Raw genomic sequence first — 19,784 nt, 5'->3', positions numbered from 1 at the left:
AAATATTTAATAAACAAAACAAATAATCCATTTAATGCAGCATCTTGATTGCTTTAATGACAATATGTTGTAAAACCGCAAATGGTTTTTGAACACATTAAGATTTATCATGGCAAATAAAAGAAGGGCACTGGACCAGGAGATTAGTATATATACTCACAAAGGTCTAATCACTCAGAAAGTTACAATTACTTTGGAAAATAATACTCATGTGAATTCTAACCCCATCAAAATAGCTTATCTTCAAAAGGTCCTTTCGGAGTAATAAATGGCAGCCTCCCTTTTAAAATTACAATATAACATACACACAAAATACTATACCAATTATAATTTTGAAACTATATTATAGTTGAAACTATAATATAGCATTACATTTATAGGATATATACATAAAATTTAATTTTCTGAATTCTGGAAGCTCTACCTCCTTATTACAGCTGCAAAAGTTAGAGATCTGACAGAAGGTAAGATTAAGGTCACAGGCTATTATACTCTCTCATTAACATAGGCTCTTTTGTACCTACACACCTATTTTAGGAAAATGGGCATTATTTGTATATGATTTCAGACTATCTATGAGTTTCTCTTTTTAAAAATTTTAATGTTTCAGAGCAATGTAAGTCTAGGCAATTTGTGTTCTCTTAGGGTTAAATAGCAAATATAAAAATCTACCTTCCAGCTCCCACAAAAGTCCCTCACTCTTTGGGAGAAAGGCTTTCAACCCATTTAGCATTTGAAAACACAAGACTAAAATAAGCTAGAAGATACCACTGCTTTAAAATAAGAACAGATGATTGAATTTTAAAAAATATTTCATTTATACCTATAACATTAAAATACATATATTATTTACAATTAAGTTTTAAATGTCTATTACATATATAAGAATATGCACTATGAATTGATACATTTAGCAAGAGGAAGATGAAGAAGAATCTATTCAGTTTTCTGAATTAATAAAGAATTAATGGAAGAATTTCTCATGGTTAGAAAATTCAGATTATCTCAAACTACTTGCCATTTCTAAAGATAACAACATAATTATAAAGCCACATATATAAATCTTCAGAACTCTGTGTCTGGCAAGACATTTCAGGATTATACATGCATACGTAAACATTTTTTGGCAGGAGTAGGGGGAGAAAAGTCCCTTCCCCAGGGCTTTGAGATGTGTGGCAAGAGGCTTAGATTACACACAAATTGCTCACCTTGTATGAGGCAAAGAGCCAAGGGCAGAAGCACTGACACTGTGGCTATCTTCATGTTGAAGACGATGCAAGTCGCCTACAGGTCCACTCCGTGCATTGCTCAGCTGGTGCAGTATGACTGAACTCGGGGCGATGCAGTTTACTTTTATAAAGCACTGGTGACACCCACATAAAACCAGTTGTTCAAGGTCATGGGACTTATATACCACACCACTTTAGCTTCCATCCTTTAGGATCCTGTCAGGGTGTCAGGTTTGAACAGAGAATATCTATTTCTAAAGTAGGAATGTTCTTTCATGGTACCTCCCCCAGAACGCAATTGATGGAGTCCACAGACCCTACTCAAAGTTGAATATTCTATAATCCTATATAATAACCAAATTCCTCAGAAATACCAGATATACTACCTCGTAGACAAACATGTTTCTGACTGGACTCCCTTCATAAGTGGGAGAGGAGAGGAAAGGAAGACAGATTGGTTGTCCTACCAGTCAGGTATAGATTTAAAGATTTCCACATCCAGAGAAATCCAGGGTTCCTGTTCTGAAGTGTCTGAGTTCAGTGTCACAGACTCATATATATGTTAGAGTTGAACGACCCTAAAAGATAACCTGGCAAAATTCCAATGTTGAATATATAGGGAGGCAGGAACTCAGAGGAGCAATGACTTTCTCATAAGCAGACAGTTTAGTTGGAGCAGGCAGAGGAGGCATCCAGCACTTGCAAGCAGACCACACATATAACATTCTTTCCTCTCTGTACACTGCTTCATCCTTAGACATTAGAAAGGGCAGAAACGTTGGAAAAATAAAACTTGTATGTAACTACTTTTAAAACTTCTCAATCTGCAGGATATTTTATATTCTGAAGCCTTATTTTATATTCTAGCCAAACATCATAATCATAAACATTGGAGACTCAGTTTAACTTTCCATAGCCTATGATTACCCATATTACCGTTTGAAAAATTTGGCTCAATCAGTTTTCTCTAAATCATATTTCTTCCTGTATCATCCCATTATTTAGTCTCCCAAAAAGAAAAGAAGAAAAAAGTTGTTAACAATTATAAATGTGTAAATGTAACATTTTTCTAGAGGAAGTTTCTTCTCTTTAGTTGCTTCTTTCATCCTACAAGTAACACCTTTTTTCTACCAGCTTATTTTGCCCTAATAGCTTAAGAAAGCACCTGAAGAAACATGTGAAGATGACTGAAACCAGAGCCAAATTGTTTCATTCCAGTACTTCTCAGGATATTCACATCCACAGAAGAAAAGTTCGAGACTTTATCCAATTAAAGGCCTTTTTATGATGGTTCCAGAAAACTGATCAAAGTTGCCCAACTTAGGGAGTATGCCAATATTATGAGATTTATCACAGTGAGATAATATGTCCTTTCTTTTTTCTCTCATGAAATAATTTATTTCCTATAAAAATATAATCACTGGGCCAGGCACAGTGTTATCACGCCTGTAATCCCAGCACTTTGGGAGGCCAAGGCTGGCGGATCATGAGGTCAGGAGATCGAGACCATCCTGGCCAAGATGGTGAAACCCCATCTCTATTAAAATACAAAAATTAGATGGGCTTGGTGGTGCGCACCTGTAGTCCCAGCTACTCTGGAGGCTGAGGCAGGGGAATTGCTTGAACCCAGGAGGCGGAGGGTGTGTGAGTTGAGATGGTGCCACTGCACTCCAGCCTCGGCGACAGAGCAAAACTCCATCAAAAAAAAAAAAAAAAGATATACACACACACACACACACACATATACACACACATATATATATATATAAAATCATTGGTTTCAAGGTCTGCACTATTGTTGTAGCTTGGCTCCTTTCCAATGGAATAGTAAAATTAGTGACCACGGAAAGCAAGTTCAAATTCCATTATTGTTACAGGTTAGAAAATCAAAGTCCATCATAGCTTAATGGAAAGAGAATGAGACAGGGTTTCAGAAATCTGTTTCTATTCTATGTAGTCTTTTCAACTATGTAGGGATAGAAATGAACCCAGCTTTGAAGCAAGCTAGAAATGGGTCCAAATCTTGAATTGTTAGCCATGTTGCCTTGGACAAGTCACTTATTTTCTCTAAGCCTCAGTTTCCTAATATGTAAAATAAAAATAATAACACGTACATTGTACTAGTGTTAAGAGGTTTAGAGATAAATCATATATATAATGCGTGTGTGTTTGTGTGTGTGTGAGAGAGAGGTGCTTAGAACAATTATCAAGTTTATGTGATAAGCTTGATAGTTAATGATAGCTGGTCTTGCATTTTTACATAATTATAATAATGTGGTTGTACTAGATAATTTCTAAGATACCAAGAAAAGTAAACATCTGTTGACTGTGGATTTCACCAAAAGATTTATATTTACTCAGCACAGAAAAACTACCCCAACACAATTTGAGGTGAAATTAAACTATAAAGATATATGTTCTCTTTTTCCCTTTTAATTGTATTTTAAACCATAATGCCTAAACAAATCGAAACATCACCTGTTAAAACTTAACGAAAACCATTGCTCTGTTTCAATCAGCATTGATTTCTTGTCTCTTTCTCTAAAAGCCTCTTCTAAATATTCACATATCAATACTAATTTTTTATCTTTCATCTGCCCTGTCAGACCATACGAAATGTGTCCCAACCATATATTCTGTTATTGACGGTAAAACAGTTTGATGCCTTAAAATGGAATCAATGACTGTGTATTATCTCTAGTGACCCCTAGCCTAGCCCAAATGGAGAATATTCCCAGGAGTGGAAGTGGTGCTAGCGTGGAACAGAAGAACCAAAAGATGATTGCCTGTCTTAGGAATCTCTACTATGAGGAAACATTGAAGACATTGGTTTCCTTCTTACTGGAAAAGAGCTCCTCAGAGATGCCAGCCTTTTCTGAAACGATGAATAAAAAGTTTGAAACTGATATCTTTTCCAAATGGAGAAAGTAGTAAAAAGAAGATTCAGTGAGCACCCCCAAAACTGGAAGTACTCATCAGCTGGCTCATTTCATTAGGGCTTCTTCTCCATTTCATTTTAGGAATGTTGTAAAGCCAGAGGTGATTCATCACATGCTCTGTTAATTACTCCTCATTCCTGAAAATCACCATGAATATTACATTTAAATGAATGGGATTGAAGGTTTGGAGAACTCAGGTTTGGGTCAGAGTTAGGTTATCAAGGTATTCTTCTAACTCAAAATATCATCCTTGTTTTTAACTCTTTCAATTATTCATCAAACATGTAGAAACTTTTTTCCTCTCATTAGAAATGAGTGGGCTTAGATAATAAAAACTATGAACTTTACAACCTTACACATTTATGAGGTTGGCAGAATCTGAAGGATACTGATACAGGGGGAGGAAATGAGAAAATTATAAAGATTGTTGTAGATCAGTAATGTTACTACAAACAAAGGTTATTTCCAAAATATAAAGTTACCATATCATTCCTAAAGTCTTCTGTTTTTCTACACAGAGGGAGCCTTGATGACGATAATAGTTAATAAATAACTATAGTCTTTTATGATTAGATCACCTTCCACAGCTTTCAAAACAACCTGCCATTCATTAGCTCTTTTGATTTGTTTATGCAGTGTTGTGAGGCAGCCAATTAGGTGTTATTATCTTTTCTTTACCAGCCAAAATTGGTGTCATAAAAGAAACCTGCAGTAGGAACTAGCTGGGATGGTCATCTCAGCCTTGACACTTTCTTACATTTTATACCTTTAATTTCTCTGAGTTTCCCCACGGCCATCTCACAGACTTTTATACCGTTCAAAGAGAATCCAGATCGAGACCATCCTGGCTAACATGGTGAAACCCCATCTCCACTAAAAATCCAAAAAAATAAAAATTAGCCGGGCGTGGCGGAGGGCGCCTGTAGTCCCAGCTACTCCGGAGGCTGAGGCAGGAGAATGGCGTGAACCCGGAAGGCGGAGCTTGCAGTGAGCCGAGATCGCGCCACTGCACTTCAGCCTGGGAGACAGCGAGACTCCATCTCAAAAAAAAAAAAAAAAAAAGACAATCCAGACGTTACAGTGCTTTAAACTAGATACAGCCCTATGCATGCACACACACACAAACACACGTACACAATCACTTGGGCAAAAAGAGGTATGTTGTGACCATGAGTAAAATTTATATAGTCTAATATATCTTAAAAGATGAAATAATTTCTTTTTTATTGTGTTTATTTTTTAATTTCTTTTCTATAATTCTAATATTTTCCCCCATCAATCTAACATGTCTATATTCTCCTTTGTTTGTTTGTTTGTTTTGAGGCGGAGTCTCACTCTGTCCCCCAGGCTGGAGTGTAGTGGTGCAATTTCGGCTTACTGCAAGCTCCGCCTCCAGGGTTCATGCCATTCTCCTGCCTCAGCCTCCTGGAATAGCTGGGACTACAGGCACCCGCCACCGCACCCGGCTAATTTTTTTTTTTTTTTTTTTTTTTTTTTTTTTTTTTTGTATTTTTAGTAGAGACAGGGTTTCACCGTGTTAGCCAGGATGGTCTCGTATCTCCTGACCTCGTGATCCACCCGCCTCGGCCTTCCAAAGTGCTGGGATTACAGGCATGAGCCACCGCGCCTGGCCTATATTCTCCTTTGTAAAAGACACTAACTGGAAAACAGCCTTTACTCATCTTCTTATCTGGTAATGTTCCATTACCAACTAACTTCACTCCCTCTGTAGGAATTCCTTTTTGTTTGTCTGGAAAGACTAAGAAACTAGAGATAAGCCTCTCATTTTATCTAATAATAGAATGGGATGGGCATTGTTTGTTTACTGAGTATATAGACCCTGCTATTTACAGACATAATTACTGCTTTTATTAGATTAGGATTAAGAAGACAGGAGTTTCAATGTCTAATTTTTAATTGTATTAATATTTTCATATGGGTTATATTTTATTTTAGAAACAACAATCAGCTTCTCCCTATAGTTGATATTACTTGAACCCCTGACCCATGGCCCCACACTGTTTATCACTCAAAAATTTAGTGCATTTTAAAGTCTCCTAGGATTTATCCTCACAATAGAAAACAGAGGTTTGAGGAGCTACAGTCTTTCAATAAATCATAACGAATTAATCCTGAAGTACCTAAGAGTCTACCGGCCGGACGTGGTGGCTCATGCCTGTAATCCCAGCACTTTGGGAGGCCGAGATGGGCGGATCACGAGGTCAGGAGATTGAGACCATCCTGGCTAACACGGCGAAACCCCGTCTCTACTAAAAATACAAAAAAATTAGCCAGGCACGGTGGCGGGTGCCTTTAGCCCCAGCTACTCGGGAGGCTGAGGCAGGAGAATGGCGTGAACCTGGGAGGCGGAGCTTGAAGTCAGCTGAGATCACTTCACTGCACTCCCGCCTAGGCGACAGAGCGAGACTCCCTCTCAAAAAAAAAAAAAAAAAAAAAAAAGTCTACCTAATTTTAGCAAAAAAGCATTGCAAATTTTATATGTGTAATATGTGTGTGTGTTTGTGTGTGTGTTTACAGTAAGGAAGAATGAAACTGTTAGATTTATAGCAAAGTTAGAAAAAGATTATCTTTATAAAATAATTTGTAGGCCGGGCACCGTGGCTCACTCCTGTAATCCCAGCACTGTGGGAGGCCGAAGCAGGCAGATCACGAGGTCAGGAGATCGAGACCATCCTGCCTAACGTAGTGAAACCCCGTCTCTACTAAAAAAAAAAACCCGTCTCTACTAACAATAATAAAATTAGGCAGGCGTGGTGGCGGGCACCTGTAGTCCCAGCTACTCAGGAGGCTGAGGCAGGAGAATGGCATGAACCCAGGAGGCGGAGCTTGCAGTGAGCCAAGATCACGCCACTGCACTCCAGCCTGGGTGACAGAGAAAGACTCCAACTCAAAAAAAAAAAAAAAAAAATTGTAAAGAAATAAAATTTGCTAACACATTTCATGCACTTAGGTACAGCAATAAATATAAAGATTAAGTATCATTTTATTCTTACAGGTAAAGCAACTGAGGTTTGGTGAGATTCTATAACTTTTCCAAGGTCATACAGCTTGTAAGCAGTGATCTTGCAAATGATCACAGTCAATGTAATAAAGGCATTCAAACTCCAGAGCCCAGCCTCTTAAACACTACACACTGTAGTAACCACATTGCCTACAACTGTAACTAACGTGTCTCAGGTACTCAATGTTAAGAGCTAAACTCTGTTTGCCCAAAATCTATATGTTGAAGCCTTAAACCCCACTACTTCAGGGTGTGCCTATATTTGGAGATAAATAAAAGTGGTGGTTAAGTTAAAATGAGGTTATAAGGTTAGGCCTTAGACCAAACTGATTGATATCCTTACTAGAAGAGGAAATTTGGACACACAAAAGAGACACTAGTGTTGCACACACAGAGGAAAAACCACATGAGGACACAGTGGGAACTTGCCCATTACAAACCAAGACGGAGGCTTCAGAGAAAACCAAACTTGCTGTCACTTTGATCTTGAAATTCTAGCCTCCAGAAATGTGAAAATATAATAAATTTCTGTTGTTTATGTCACCCAGTCTGTGGTATTTTGTGGCGGCAGCCCTAGCAAACAATATACTCACCATATGTATTGACCCAGTCACATGCAAACTGTGTAAAAATGTATAGACACAGTTATACGGTTGAGAATACAGTCTTATGTAGGCTCCTTTCTCTTTAAGTAACCATTACATTAAACTTATGATCCTGTAGAATAGTGTTAAAGAGAAACAGAGCTGAATATTTATTAAAAGTGGCAAGACTCACTTTATCTGGGCTATTCCAATAGAGAAAGAAACTCCAGTAGAAACCAAGCTCAATTCTGCTAAAACCAGAGGCAGGATGCTTTTTTAATGCTGAGGTGTGCTGTATTAGTTCATTTTCATGCTGCTGATAAAGACATACCCGACACTGGGAAATTTACAAAAGAAAGAGGTGTATTGGACTCATAGTTCCACGTGGCTGGGGAGGCCTCACAATCATGGTGGAAGGCAAGGAGGAGCAAGTCACATCTTATGTGGACGGCAGCAGGCAAAGAGAGATTGTGCAGAGAAACTCCCATTTTTAAAATGATCAGATCTCAAGAGACTCATTCACTATCATGAGAACAGCACAGAAAAGACCCACCTCCATGATTCAGTCATCTCCCACCAGGTCTCTCCCACAACACATGAGAATTATGGGAGCTACAAGATGAGATTTGTATGGGAACACAGAGCCAAACTACATCATTCTACCCCTGGCTCCTCCCAAATCTCATATCTTCACATTTCAAACCTGATCATGCCTTCCCAACAGTGCCTCAAAGTCTCAACTTATTTCAGCATTAACTTAAAAGTCCACACTCTGAGACAAGGCAAGTCTCTTCCACCTATGATCCTGTAAAATCAAAAGTAAGTTAGTTAATTTCTAGATACAATGGGGGTACAGCCATTGGGTCAATACAGCTGTTCCAAATGGGAGATATTGGCCAAAACAAAGGGGCTACAGATGCCATGCAAGTCCAAAATTCAGTAAGGCAGTCAAATCTTAAAGTTCCAAAATGATATATTTTGAATCTATGTCTCATATCCAGGTCATGCTGATGCAAGAGGTGGGTTCCCATGGTCTTGGGCAACTCCACCTCTGTGGCTTTGCAGGGTACAGCCTCCCTCCCAGCTGCCTTCACAGGCTGGCACTGAGTGTTTGTGGCTTTCCCAGGCATATGGTGCAAGCTACCTGTGGATCTGCTATTCTGGGGTCTGGAGGATGATGGCTCTCTTCTAACAGCTCCACCAAGTGGTGCCCAGTAGGGACTCTGTGTGGGGGCTCCCACTCCACATTTCTCTTCTGTACTGCCCTAGCAGAGGTTCTCCATGAGGACCTCACCCCTATGGAAAACTTCTGCCTGGACATCCAGGCATTTCCATATATCTGAAATCTAGGCAGAGGTTTTCAAACCTCAGTTCTTGACTTCTGTGCACTCACAGGCTCAACACCATGTGGAAGCTGTCAAGGCTTCAGGCTTGCACCCTCGGAAGCCATAGCCCAAGCCATGGCCCCTTTCAGCCACTGGAGTGGCTTCAACGCAGGGCTGCACACAGCAGAGGGACCCTAAGCCTAGCCTAGAGAACCATTTTTTCCTCCTAAACCTCTGGGCATGTAATGGGAGGGGCTGCCACAAAGGTCTCTGATATCCCTTGGAGACATTTTCCCATTGTCTTGGGGATTAACATCAGGCTCCTTGCTACTTATGCAAATTTATGCAACTGGCTTGAATTTCTCCTCAGAAAATGGATTTTCTTTTTTTTATCACACTGTCAGGCTGCAAATTTTCCAAACTTTTATGTTCTGCTTCCCTTAAAAAGCTGAATGCCTTTAAGAGCACCCAAGTTATCTCTTGAATGCTCTGCTGCTTAGAAATTTCTTCTGCCAGATACCCTAAATCATCTCTCTGAAGTTTAAAGTTCCACAAATCTCTAGGGCAGGGGCAAAATGCCACCAGTCTCTTTGTTAAAACATAAGAAGAGTCATCTTTGCCCCAGTTCCCAACAAGTTCCTCATCTCCATCTGAGACCACCTCAGCCTAAACCTTATCATTCACATCACTATTAGCATTTTTGTCAAGGCCATTTAACAAGTCTCTAGGGAATTCCAAACTTTCCCACATTTTCCTGTCTTCTTCTGGACCATCCAAACTATTCCAACCTCTGTCTGTTACCAAGTTCCAAAGCTGCTTCCACGGTTTTGGGTATCTTTTCAGAAACACCCCACTCCTGGTACCAATTTACTGTATTAGTCTGTTTTCATGCTGCTGATAAAGACATACCCAAGACTGGGCATTTACAAAAGAAAGATGTTTATTGGATTTACAGTTCCACATGCCTGGGGAGGCTTCACAATCATGGTGGAAGGCAAGAAGGAGCAAGTCACATCTTACATGGATGGCAGCAGGCAAAGAGAGCTTGTGCAGGGAAACTCCTACTTCTATAACCTGATGGTTATAGATCCTGTGAGACTTATTCACTATCACAAGAACAGCACTGGAAAGACTCGCCCCCATGATTCAGTCATCTCCCACCAGGTCCCTCCCACAATACATCGGAATTATGGGAGCTACATGAGATGTGGTGGTGACACAGACCCAAACCATATCATGTGCTAAAGGAAAAGTACTAAAGGAGATGTCAGGGAAGGTTGGTCATTGTGGTTAGGCCATTTGTGTTTGCTAATTTATAGATGCAAGTTTTCTAAAGTAAATGCTCTAAGAAATGGGAGGTCATGGGTCTACAGTCAGGTAAATAGTAAATTATTTAGGTAGCATTGAGCTTTTCAGATAGGAACTTAAGCAGGGGCTGGGTCATCAGGAACATGTTCTTGAGGTATTAGAAACTGTGGTAACATTTGTTCAAGCCTCTTAGTACAAAGGGAGGTAGACATCATCATTTGGGCTAAGAACTTGCAGTTCTCATAGGCCAAGGTTAAGGCCCAGTCAAAAAGAGGGTTCAGAGGAATTTGATTAAATTTTGGTCGAAGAAATAATCTTTGCCATTAGATAAAGTAGAAAGCCAACTGGTTAACCAACTTTCAGGTTGGAGTTCACATATTGCATTTGTTATCAGTCTTTTGGCTCCTTTGTATAGATTTTATCTTTTGTACTCTCAAGGGCTTTAACACACACGTTTTGATGTCCTTCAGCAATGTGTGTAACAGAGCTAGACAGACTTCCAGACTTCTCTTGCTTTAACCCAAATACCATTCACCAAAAATGTTTACTTGATAATGTTTCCCACTTCTAAAGCATTCACATATTGCTTCTTTGTTTTGTAGGATGATCTTTTCCTTCTTTACTTGTATATCTTTGCTTGTAGGATTCAGCTTAGACTGTGTGTTCCCAGAGGCTCCCTTCCTGACCCTTAATAGAGTGTTCTTACTCTTTGCCCCTCAGTACCCGGTGCCATTACTACTTCCACACCTTGCACTCATGACACAGTCTTGCAATTGTCAGTTGACTTGTCTATCTCTCCAATTAGATAAATGATATTTTTAGTGAAATCAATAAATGAATGAGTAAAAAAACCCAAAAAGATGAATTCCGCTTTATAATCTACAACAAATTTCCACAATTACTGTTTTATTTCATCTCAGTTGCTTTAAGAACGAAGGCTGGTTTAAAAGCAAGGTAACAAAAACGTAGAGAGGCTCAGTGACTCAGAGCAGGCCACATGGCTTGTAAGCGGTCAAGCTGAGACTCAAATCCATGTCATAAGGTTTAAAAATTAAGAATGTGCCAAGTTAAACAGCACTAACCATTGTGTCACACCACAACCTTGATTCATTAGACAGAAAAAAAAAGGAAGAAGCGAACGAGTAATAACTCTAAAATCAGGGAATTCTCAGGCGTGGGACCAACTTACTAAAATGTGATTTAAAAATTTAAAAATCTAAACCCAAGGTTAAGAAATTATTATGGTATTCCAGATGAACTCCATAATACTCTCCACATGAATATGACAAATATTAACTAAATGCCTGCATTTGCCTAGCACTGTGTTAGAGCCCAATGTTAAACTTCTAAAAAAAACAGATAGAATCTCTGACCTCTGAGAGGTCAAATTTTAATTTTCATATTTCTGAGCAAGAAACTATACATAGTGGACATTTATTTGCCATCCACATAAACAACCCTGGAAAAAGTAATGACTCTCTTTTGTCTACAGTATAGGGACTATTTTTTCTGTCTCTTCTAGATAAAAAATACTTGTTATGCTGCTGGGAAAAGTACTTAAAAACTGTATAGAAAATTATTTAAGTACTTCTTACAGTTATTAGCATTACTAAAGGCATTTGTTTGTTATATTATTATAGAGCAATTTTATGTATAATTTATTATAGAATAGTGCATAGTTATAGAATAACTTGTATAATACCAATTTGCACACAATATGTGTGTATTAATATTTAAATATTTACATTCTGTTTATTTTACATGGCTCATCCTCACCTTTAAGTTAAGGAGAGAAGGTGTTATTTCCATTTCACGGATGAGAAGTTTAAAGATCTGCATGAGATTGACTAATTTGTCTCAAATCTATTAGCCATAAATGGAAGAGCTGAGACAGGAACTCAGGCCTTGTGACTCATGTTCTGATATATATTTTTTTCATATTCAACAGAGTTTTAAACACCAACTCAGTGACATTAGGATATGAAAGAAAAGGAAAATATGGAATGAGTCCAAAGGAGAGGTATATCTTTAGAAAAATAAAGAGAATTGAAAGACATCAATGGATTGAAAGCAAAAAATGAACTTAAACTAGTCTTGGTGATGAAGGTAAATACTAACACTTGTAAAATGCTTACAAATTATCAGTGTTTTTCTGTATGCATTCTCATTTGTCCTCATGATCAGCCTGTAGAATAGGCTGGACATGTATCATTGTTATCATTCTCAATTTACTGAAACTTAGAGAGATATAGGAGCTTCCCCATAGACACAAATAATAAGTGGTGATAATCAGAATCAGATAGAAGTCTATTAAATCAAGATTCTGTCTTTTCCTTATGTCCTCCACCTTTCTTAACAATGTTAAAGCTGCTTGAAGACATAGCTTTTATAATTTTATTAGGAATCAAATAATGTGAAGGCTTTAATCGGGGAAATGAGAATATTAATATGCCGGCTTTACATCCTGAAAATAGAAACACAAATTGAGGTGTGGGTTAAGGAATACATCAGTTTATTTTTAAATTATAAATATGATTTCTGCTTCTGGCATAAATGGAATAACAGAAACTATTTTATTCTTTCACCTGAAACAATGAGAAAAAAATAAAAGCAAAAGCAATTGTTTTTGACATTAGACATGATATAATACAGTGCAGTGATTCTTGGGAGGGGGAAAACAAACCAAGTTATCCCTACATTAACACAGTTCACAGCCTGTAGAAAGTTGCCAGGCTGTAGCACGGACAGGGAGAACACAGGTAGCTAATAGAAGCTTCCCTGAGATGATCATACAAACCTGAGGGTCTGTGAGACCAAAGGAGGTAAAATTCCCGTGGCATGTTAACAAGAAGAGAAAGATTCAAAGAGAAACATTTGGAGATTTGTGGCACATAGTTTATTTAGAATCTTCAATTGAGTACTGACAGGTAAATGTACGTGAGAAAACTACTCCAGGCTGCAGAAAGAATCACTCTAAGGATTAGAAGGAATGATTTCCAGAACTTACATATGGGAGGAGATAACTTGTGTTCCTGTAAGTCAGAAAGAAAAACCTTGCCATTCATTTACAGATTAGAGAGATGTGTTGCCCCAGTAGTGGGGCAAAATTAACCTCAAAGCCTATTCTGGTTCCACCTAACAAAGCTTAAAAACAAGCTTGAAATGGGCAAACTATTTCCAAGTAACTTAATTGTGTCCCAGGACAAAGTTCAAAGATATTTACAGGAATACAAAAAATATCCATCACCTAACAAAGTAAATCACAATGTCTAGCAGAAAATTAAAAAATACCAGACATAAAAAGAAACAGGAAAATAATCCCATAATAAGAGGCAAAATCAATAGGAAAAAACTGTCTGGATGTCTTCTTCTTCTAGCCAAAATAAAGTAACAGGGACTGGGGTTACCCTCCTGCCTGCAGCAGACAAACAACAACAAATACAAATACACAATATATTAAACAATGATTTTCAAGGTTGTGGACATCAGTCTTTTGAAATGAAGAAAAGTCATACACGAGATAGTAAACAAACAAGCTAAACCCTAAAATTGCTCCAGTTTACTGGCCTGAGAAAATGTCTAAGCCATAGAGCATGGAAAAGAAGCTCAGGCACAGGCACACAGACTCTGTGTTGAGGAGACAGCTCTGATTCCCAGAAGACCAGGCTGCGGCTCAGTAGTAGGGGATAATTAGCCATAGGTTCTACTTTAAAACATTTAACAGCAAGACCCAAAAAGATTATATGGTTTCCAAGTAACTTATCTGTGTCCCAGGGCAAAACTTTATATTTATAGAAATACAAAAAGCATTCACTACTCAATAATGTAAAATTAGCAATGTCTGGCACTCAGTCTAAAATTACTAGGCATACCAAGAAGCAAGGAAATATGATTCACAAGTAGGATAAATGACTCAAAACTGGTACGGATGTTAGAATTATACTTAAGAACATTAAAACAGTTATTATAACTGTTTCATAAATTCAAAAATGTAAAGCAGAGACAAGGAATAAAAACAAAACATAATCTGAATCTGAGATTAAAAATACACTAAATGTAACTAACAATAATTTGACCTTGTTGAAGAAAAGATTAATAAACTTGAAGGCGTGCAATAGTAACTGTCCAAAATAAAACAGAAAAAAAAAGATAAGAGCAACAGCAAGCTGTGGGATAATTGTAAGCAGACTAATTAATTATAGTCCCTGAAAGTGGGCCTTGGGAAGTAAAAAAAATATATATTAGAAGTAATAACAGCCAAAATTTGTTCAAACTATAAACTAAGAGGTCCAAGAAACTATAAACTAAGAGGTCCAAGAATTTAAAAGAATCCTAAGCACAATGTGTGTGTGTGTGTGTGTGTGTGTGTGTGTGTGTGTGTGTGTGTAAACTATATCAAGGCACACCATTATCGAATTGTTCAAAAATATTGAGACAAGAAGTCTTAAAATCAGTTGGTAGATGGGTGAGAGAAGTGAGGGAGAAATCCCATTACATACAAAGGAATAAAGAATAAGATAATACCAGATTAAAAAAAATAAACAATGTTAGGTGAAGAGGAAATGAAACTATATCTTTAAGTGACTGAAGGAGAAAACTACCAGCTAGAATTCTATGTCCCATGAAATCAACTTTTGAAAATGAGGGTGAAATAAAGACGATTTTACATAAAAGAGTTAAAAGAATTCAGCACTTACTGCAGACCTGCACTAGAAGAAATGTTAAAGGAAGATTTTTCAGGCAGGCAGAAGAAAAAATATATTAGATAGAAATATGAATCTATGCAAAGGAAAGGAAATCACTAAAAAGAGCAGCTACATGGATAAATATTTTTTATTATTTAAATCTCTTTTGAAAATAACCAACTGTTTAAACAATAACAACAACAACCAAAGATTTATAGTTAGTAAATTAACAAAAGAAGATACAATGATATCATAATACTTGATTCACCCAAGAGAAAGCAGAAAAGAAGAAAAGGGGAATTAAAACACAGGTGGTACCAGCCTGGGCATCATGGTGAAATCCCATCTGTACAAAAGATAGAAAAATTAGCCAGGAATGGTGGTGCATGCCTATAGCCCCAGTAACTTGGGAGGCTGAGGTGGGAGGATCACCTGAGCCTAGAGAGGTCGAGGCTACAGTGAGCCAGGATCATGCCACTGCACTACAGCTTGGGCAAAAGAGCGAGATCCTGTCTCAGAAAAAAAAGGTAGTAAAAATAGAAAGCAGGTGATAAAAATAGAAAACAATTGGTAAAGATAATAAGATGGTAGATGCAAATCTGACCATACGGATTATGAAATATGTAAATCTGTTTTATGTAAATTATGTATATATTAAATGTAAGAATATACTTTATGTAAATGTATTATACATAGATACAGGTTATATATGTAAATTAAAAGATAGAGATTGACAGATTAGATTTTTTAAAAAGGAAGCCCAAACTATTTGCTGCCTAAAGAGACATACTTTAAATATAAATACAAAAATAGTTCAAAAGTAAAAGAATGGGATAAAATATATGATACCTACACAAATAAAAAAAAAAGCTTGAGTGCCTATGTTAATATCAGACAAAGTAGATTCCAGAGCAAAGAATATCACCAGGGATAAAGAATCATTTCGTGACGACAAAGAATCATTTCACGGAGAGGACATTCCATTTCTAAGTGGTTTGTGCCTAATAAATGAGAGATAGCCACGAATTACAAAAATTGGATGAGAGAATGTTTTCCTTGATGAAAATAAAGTATTCACATAATATATAGAGAATTCATAGAATCTGTTTATAATCAACTTTAATCCAGAACTGTTACCCATTGGCACTTTGAACACTTAGGAAAGGCTTGAAATTCTTTAGGATCAGGCAGAAAACAACAACAACAACAGTTAGTTCTACTTCATATAACCCAAGAATGCACAGGTAGAACCTGATTGAAATTAGAGACAGGTATGACTCCATTGAAAGGGACAGCTCTCTAACAGTAAAATCTGACTGGAAATCAAGCAAGTGTTTATCTGGAGATGGCAGAAAAATTACAGCTTATATTTACAGATCCTTTAAATGAGCTGCTACTATCTGGTTCTATGATAGAATAAGTGGATTTTAAACTACACAATTTTTTTTTGAGACAGAGTCTCATTCTGTTGCCCAAGCTGGAGTGCAGTGGCATGTTCTTGGCTCACTGCAACCTCTGCCTCCCAGGTTCAAGTGATTCTCGTGTCTCAGCCTCCTGAGTAGCTGGGATCACATGTGTGCACCACCACGCCCAGCTAATTTTTGTATTTTTTAAAAAAAATTTTATTAAACTTTAAGTTCTGTGATACACGTGCAGAACGTGCGGGTTTGTTACATAGGTATACGTGTGCCATGGTGGTTTGCTGCACCCATCAACCCATCATCTAGGTTTTAAGCCCCGCATGCAGTAGGTATTTGTACTAATGCTCTCCCTCCCCTTGCCCCCAACACCCCCAACCTGACAAGCCCCAATGTGTGTTGTTCCCCTCCCTGTGTTCATGCGTTCTCATTGTTCAGCTCCCACTTATGAGTGAGAACGTGTGGTGTTTGGTTTTCTGTTCCTGTGTTCTCATTGTTCAACTCCCACTTATAAGTGAGAACATGCAGTGTTTGGTTTTCTGTTCCTGTGCTAGTTTGCTGAGAATGATGGTTTCCAGCTTCATCCATGTCCCTGGGAAGGACATGAACTCATCCTTTTTTATGGCTGCATAGCATTCCATGGTGTATATTTGCCACATCCTATTTCTCCACATCCTCTCCAGCATCTGTTGTTTCCTGACTTTTTAATGATTGCCATTCTAACTGGCACGAGATGGTATCTCATTGTGGTTTTGATTTGCATTTCTCTAATGACCAGTAATGATGAGCTTTTTTTGATATGTTTGTTGGCCACATAAATGTCTTATTTTGAGATGTGTTTGTTCATATTCTTTACCCACTGTTGGTGGGAGGGTACTTTAGTTCAACCATTGTGGAAAATGCAGTGTTTGGTTTTCTGTTCCTGTGTTAGTTTACTGAGAATAATGGTTTCCAGCTTCGGACATGAACTCATCCTTTCTTGTGGCTGCATAGTATTCCATGGTGTATATGTGCCACATTTTCTTCATCCAATCTGTCATTGATGGGCATTTGGGTTGGTTCCAAGTCTTTGCTATTATGAATAGCACTGCAATAAACATACATGTGCATGTGTCTTTATAGTAGAATGATTTATAATCCTTTGGTATATACCCAGTAATGGGGTTGCTGTGTCAAATGGTATTTCTGTTTCTAGATCCTTGAGGAATCACCACACTGTCTTCCACAATGGTTGAACTAATTTACACTCCCACCAACAGTGTAAAAGCATTCCTGTTTCTCTACATCCTCACCAGCATCTGTTTCCTCCTGACTTTTTAATGATCGCCATTCTAACTGGCATGAGATGGCATCTCATTGTGGTTTTGATTTGAATTTCTCTAATGACCGGTGATGATGAGCTTTTTTTCATGTTTGCTTGTCACATAAATGTCTTCTTTTGAGAAGTGTCTGTTCATATCCTTCACCCACTTTTTGATGGAGTTGTTTGTTTTTTTTCCTTGTAAATTTGTTTAAGTTCCTTGTAGATTCTGGATATTATACCTTTGTCAGACTGATAGATTGGAAAAATTTTCTCATATTCTGTAGGTTGCCTGTTCACACTGATGATAGTTTCTTTTGCTGTGCAGAAGCTTTTTAGCTTAATTAATCACAAATGGGTGTTGGATTGGTCAAACACTCTTTTGTGTCTATTGAAGAGATCTTTTTGTTGTTTTTGTTGTTGTTCTTTATCCTATCAGTTATGTGTATTGCATTGATTGGTTTTTGGAGGCTAAGTCAACATTGCATTCATAAAATAATCCTTTTTGGTCATGGTGTACAGTCATTTTTATATGTTGCTAGACTCATTTCACTAGCATTTTTAAGGATTTCTGTGTGTGTGTTTATCAGGGATATTTATTCATACTTGTCTACTTGTGATGCTTTTGTGTGGCTTTAGTATTAGGGTAATACTAGCCTCACAGAATCAATTGGTAGGTGTTCCCAACAGTATTCCTCTATTTTTGGAAGGGTTTGTGACGAGTTGGCATTAATTCTTCACTAAATATTTAATAGAATTTTTCAGTTAAGCCATGTGGCTGTGGGCTTCTCTTTGTGGAAGATTTTTAATTAATTGACTCTCTATAAGTCTTGGTTTTACTTCGGTCATTCATGCCTACCACGGTATTCATCTTTAATTTGTAGTATTCTACATTTTTAGTATTTTAGACAGTTGGTACAGAAGATTCTGGAAGTTCAATGTAGGTGAATGAGGTTTTGATGTTATCAATTAATGACCCAAGGTTTCTTCTGTGTAGTGTGAATAATATCACTATAACTGCTGTAGTTAGCACCCATTTATTTTGTGAGTCAAATGAATTAGAAACAAAGAAAATCTAAAGAAAAAAAGACTTAACTATTGGAGGAAAGTGGGTAAAGTGTACACAGAACATAAACAAATTTTTTTTTAAATTATGAAACAAAATATTTTTTAAAACAAGTTTTTACAAAAGAGGATTTTAAAATCCTACCTATGCTTACGATATGACCTAGCAATCTAACACTAGTTATTTATTCAAGAGAAATTAAAACATATGTCTATACAAAACCCATAAAAGAATATTTATAATTACCTGATTCATAATCACTAAACACTGTAAACAAGCCAAATGTACAACAACTGATGAATAGGTCAACCAACTGGCACATCTACATGATGAATTTCTACTCAAGAATTTTAAAAAAGAAATACTATACCTGCTACAACATGGATGAACTTCAAAAGAATTATTCTAAGTGAAAGAAGACTGAAACAAAATGTTACATACTTTAGGATTCCATTTATAGGACATTTGTAAATGGACAAAATTTTAGGGGCAGAAATCAGAACAGTGATTGCCATTTGCTGGAGATCAGGGGAGGGGACTGACTACAAAGGTACACATGGGAGATTTGGGGGTGACGAAACTACTCTATATCTTCATTCTGCTGGTGGTTGCATAAGTGATTTTGTCTACCAAAAGTCATGTAACTGCACACCCAAACTGTGAATTTTGCTTTTATAAAATGTATCTCAGTAAACCTAATTTTAGAAAAAAAAATTCATATTCATTTCATACTATTTTTAAAGCATTATATATGTCTGTGTTAAGGGAGACAGAAATGGGTTTTCAAAAAAATCTTAACATTTGTTATCTCTGATGGGTGGAATTACTTATGACTTTTTAATGTTTCTCTTCCTACTATTCTTGCCTGATAAATTTTCTGCACAAATTAGGTATTATTTTTAAGAACA

At 37.3% G+C, this 19,784-nt stretch overlaps 1 protein-coding gene across 1 annotated transcript in view; it reads right to left on the bottom strand.

The window, feature by feature from the left end:
- SPINK5 (serine peptidase inhibitor Kazal type 5) overlaps positions 1-19,784 on the bottom strand; it is a 191,465-nt gene that overhangs the window by 79,067 nt on the left and 92,614 nt on the right. Inside the window, exons 7-8 of the mRNA XM_055112771.2 lie at positions 1,820-1,981; positions 1,209-1,445 (exon numbers count right to left, since the gene is read on the bottom strand). Of these exons, the coding sequence (XP_054968746.1) occupies positions 1,209-1,263 (55 nt within the window). The 5' untranslated portion in view covers positions 1,264-1,445; positions 1,820-1,981. The remainder of the gene's footprint in view (positions 1-1,208; positions 1,446-1,819; positions 1,982-19,784) is intronic.

This window comes from Pan paniscus, chromosome 4 (genome assembly GCF_029289425.2).
Source record: "Pan paniscus chromosome 4, NHGRI_mPanPan1-v2.0_pri, whole genome shotgun sequence".
Classification (NCBI taxonomy): domain Eukaryota; kingdom Metazoa; phylum Chordata; class Mammalia; order Primates; family Hominidae; genus Pan; species Pan paniscus.
The sequence above is the reverse complement of the archived record's forward strand: the minus strand, read 5'-3'. Positions and strand labels throughout refer to the sequence as shown.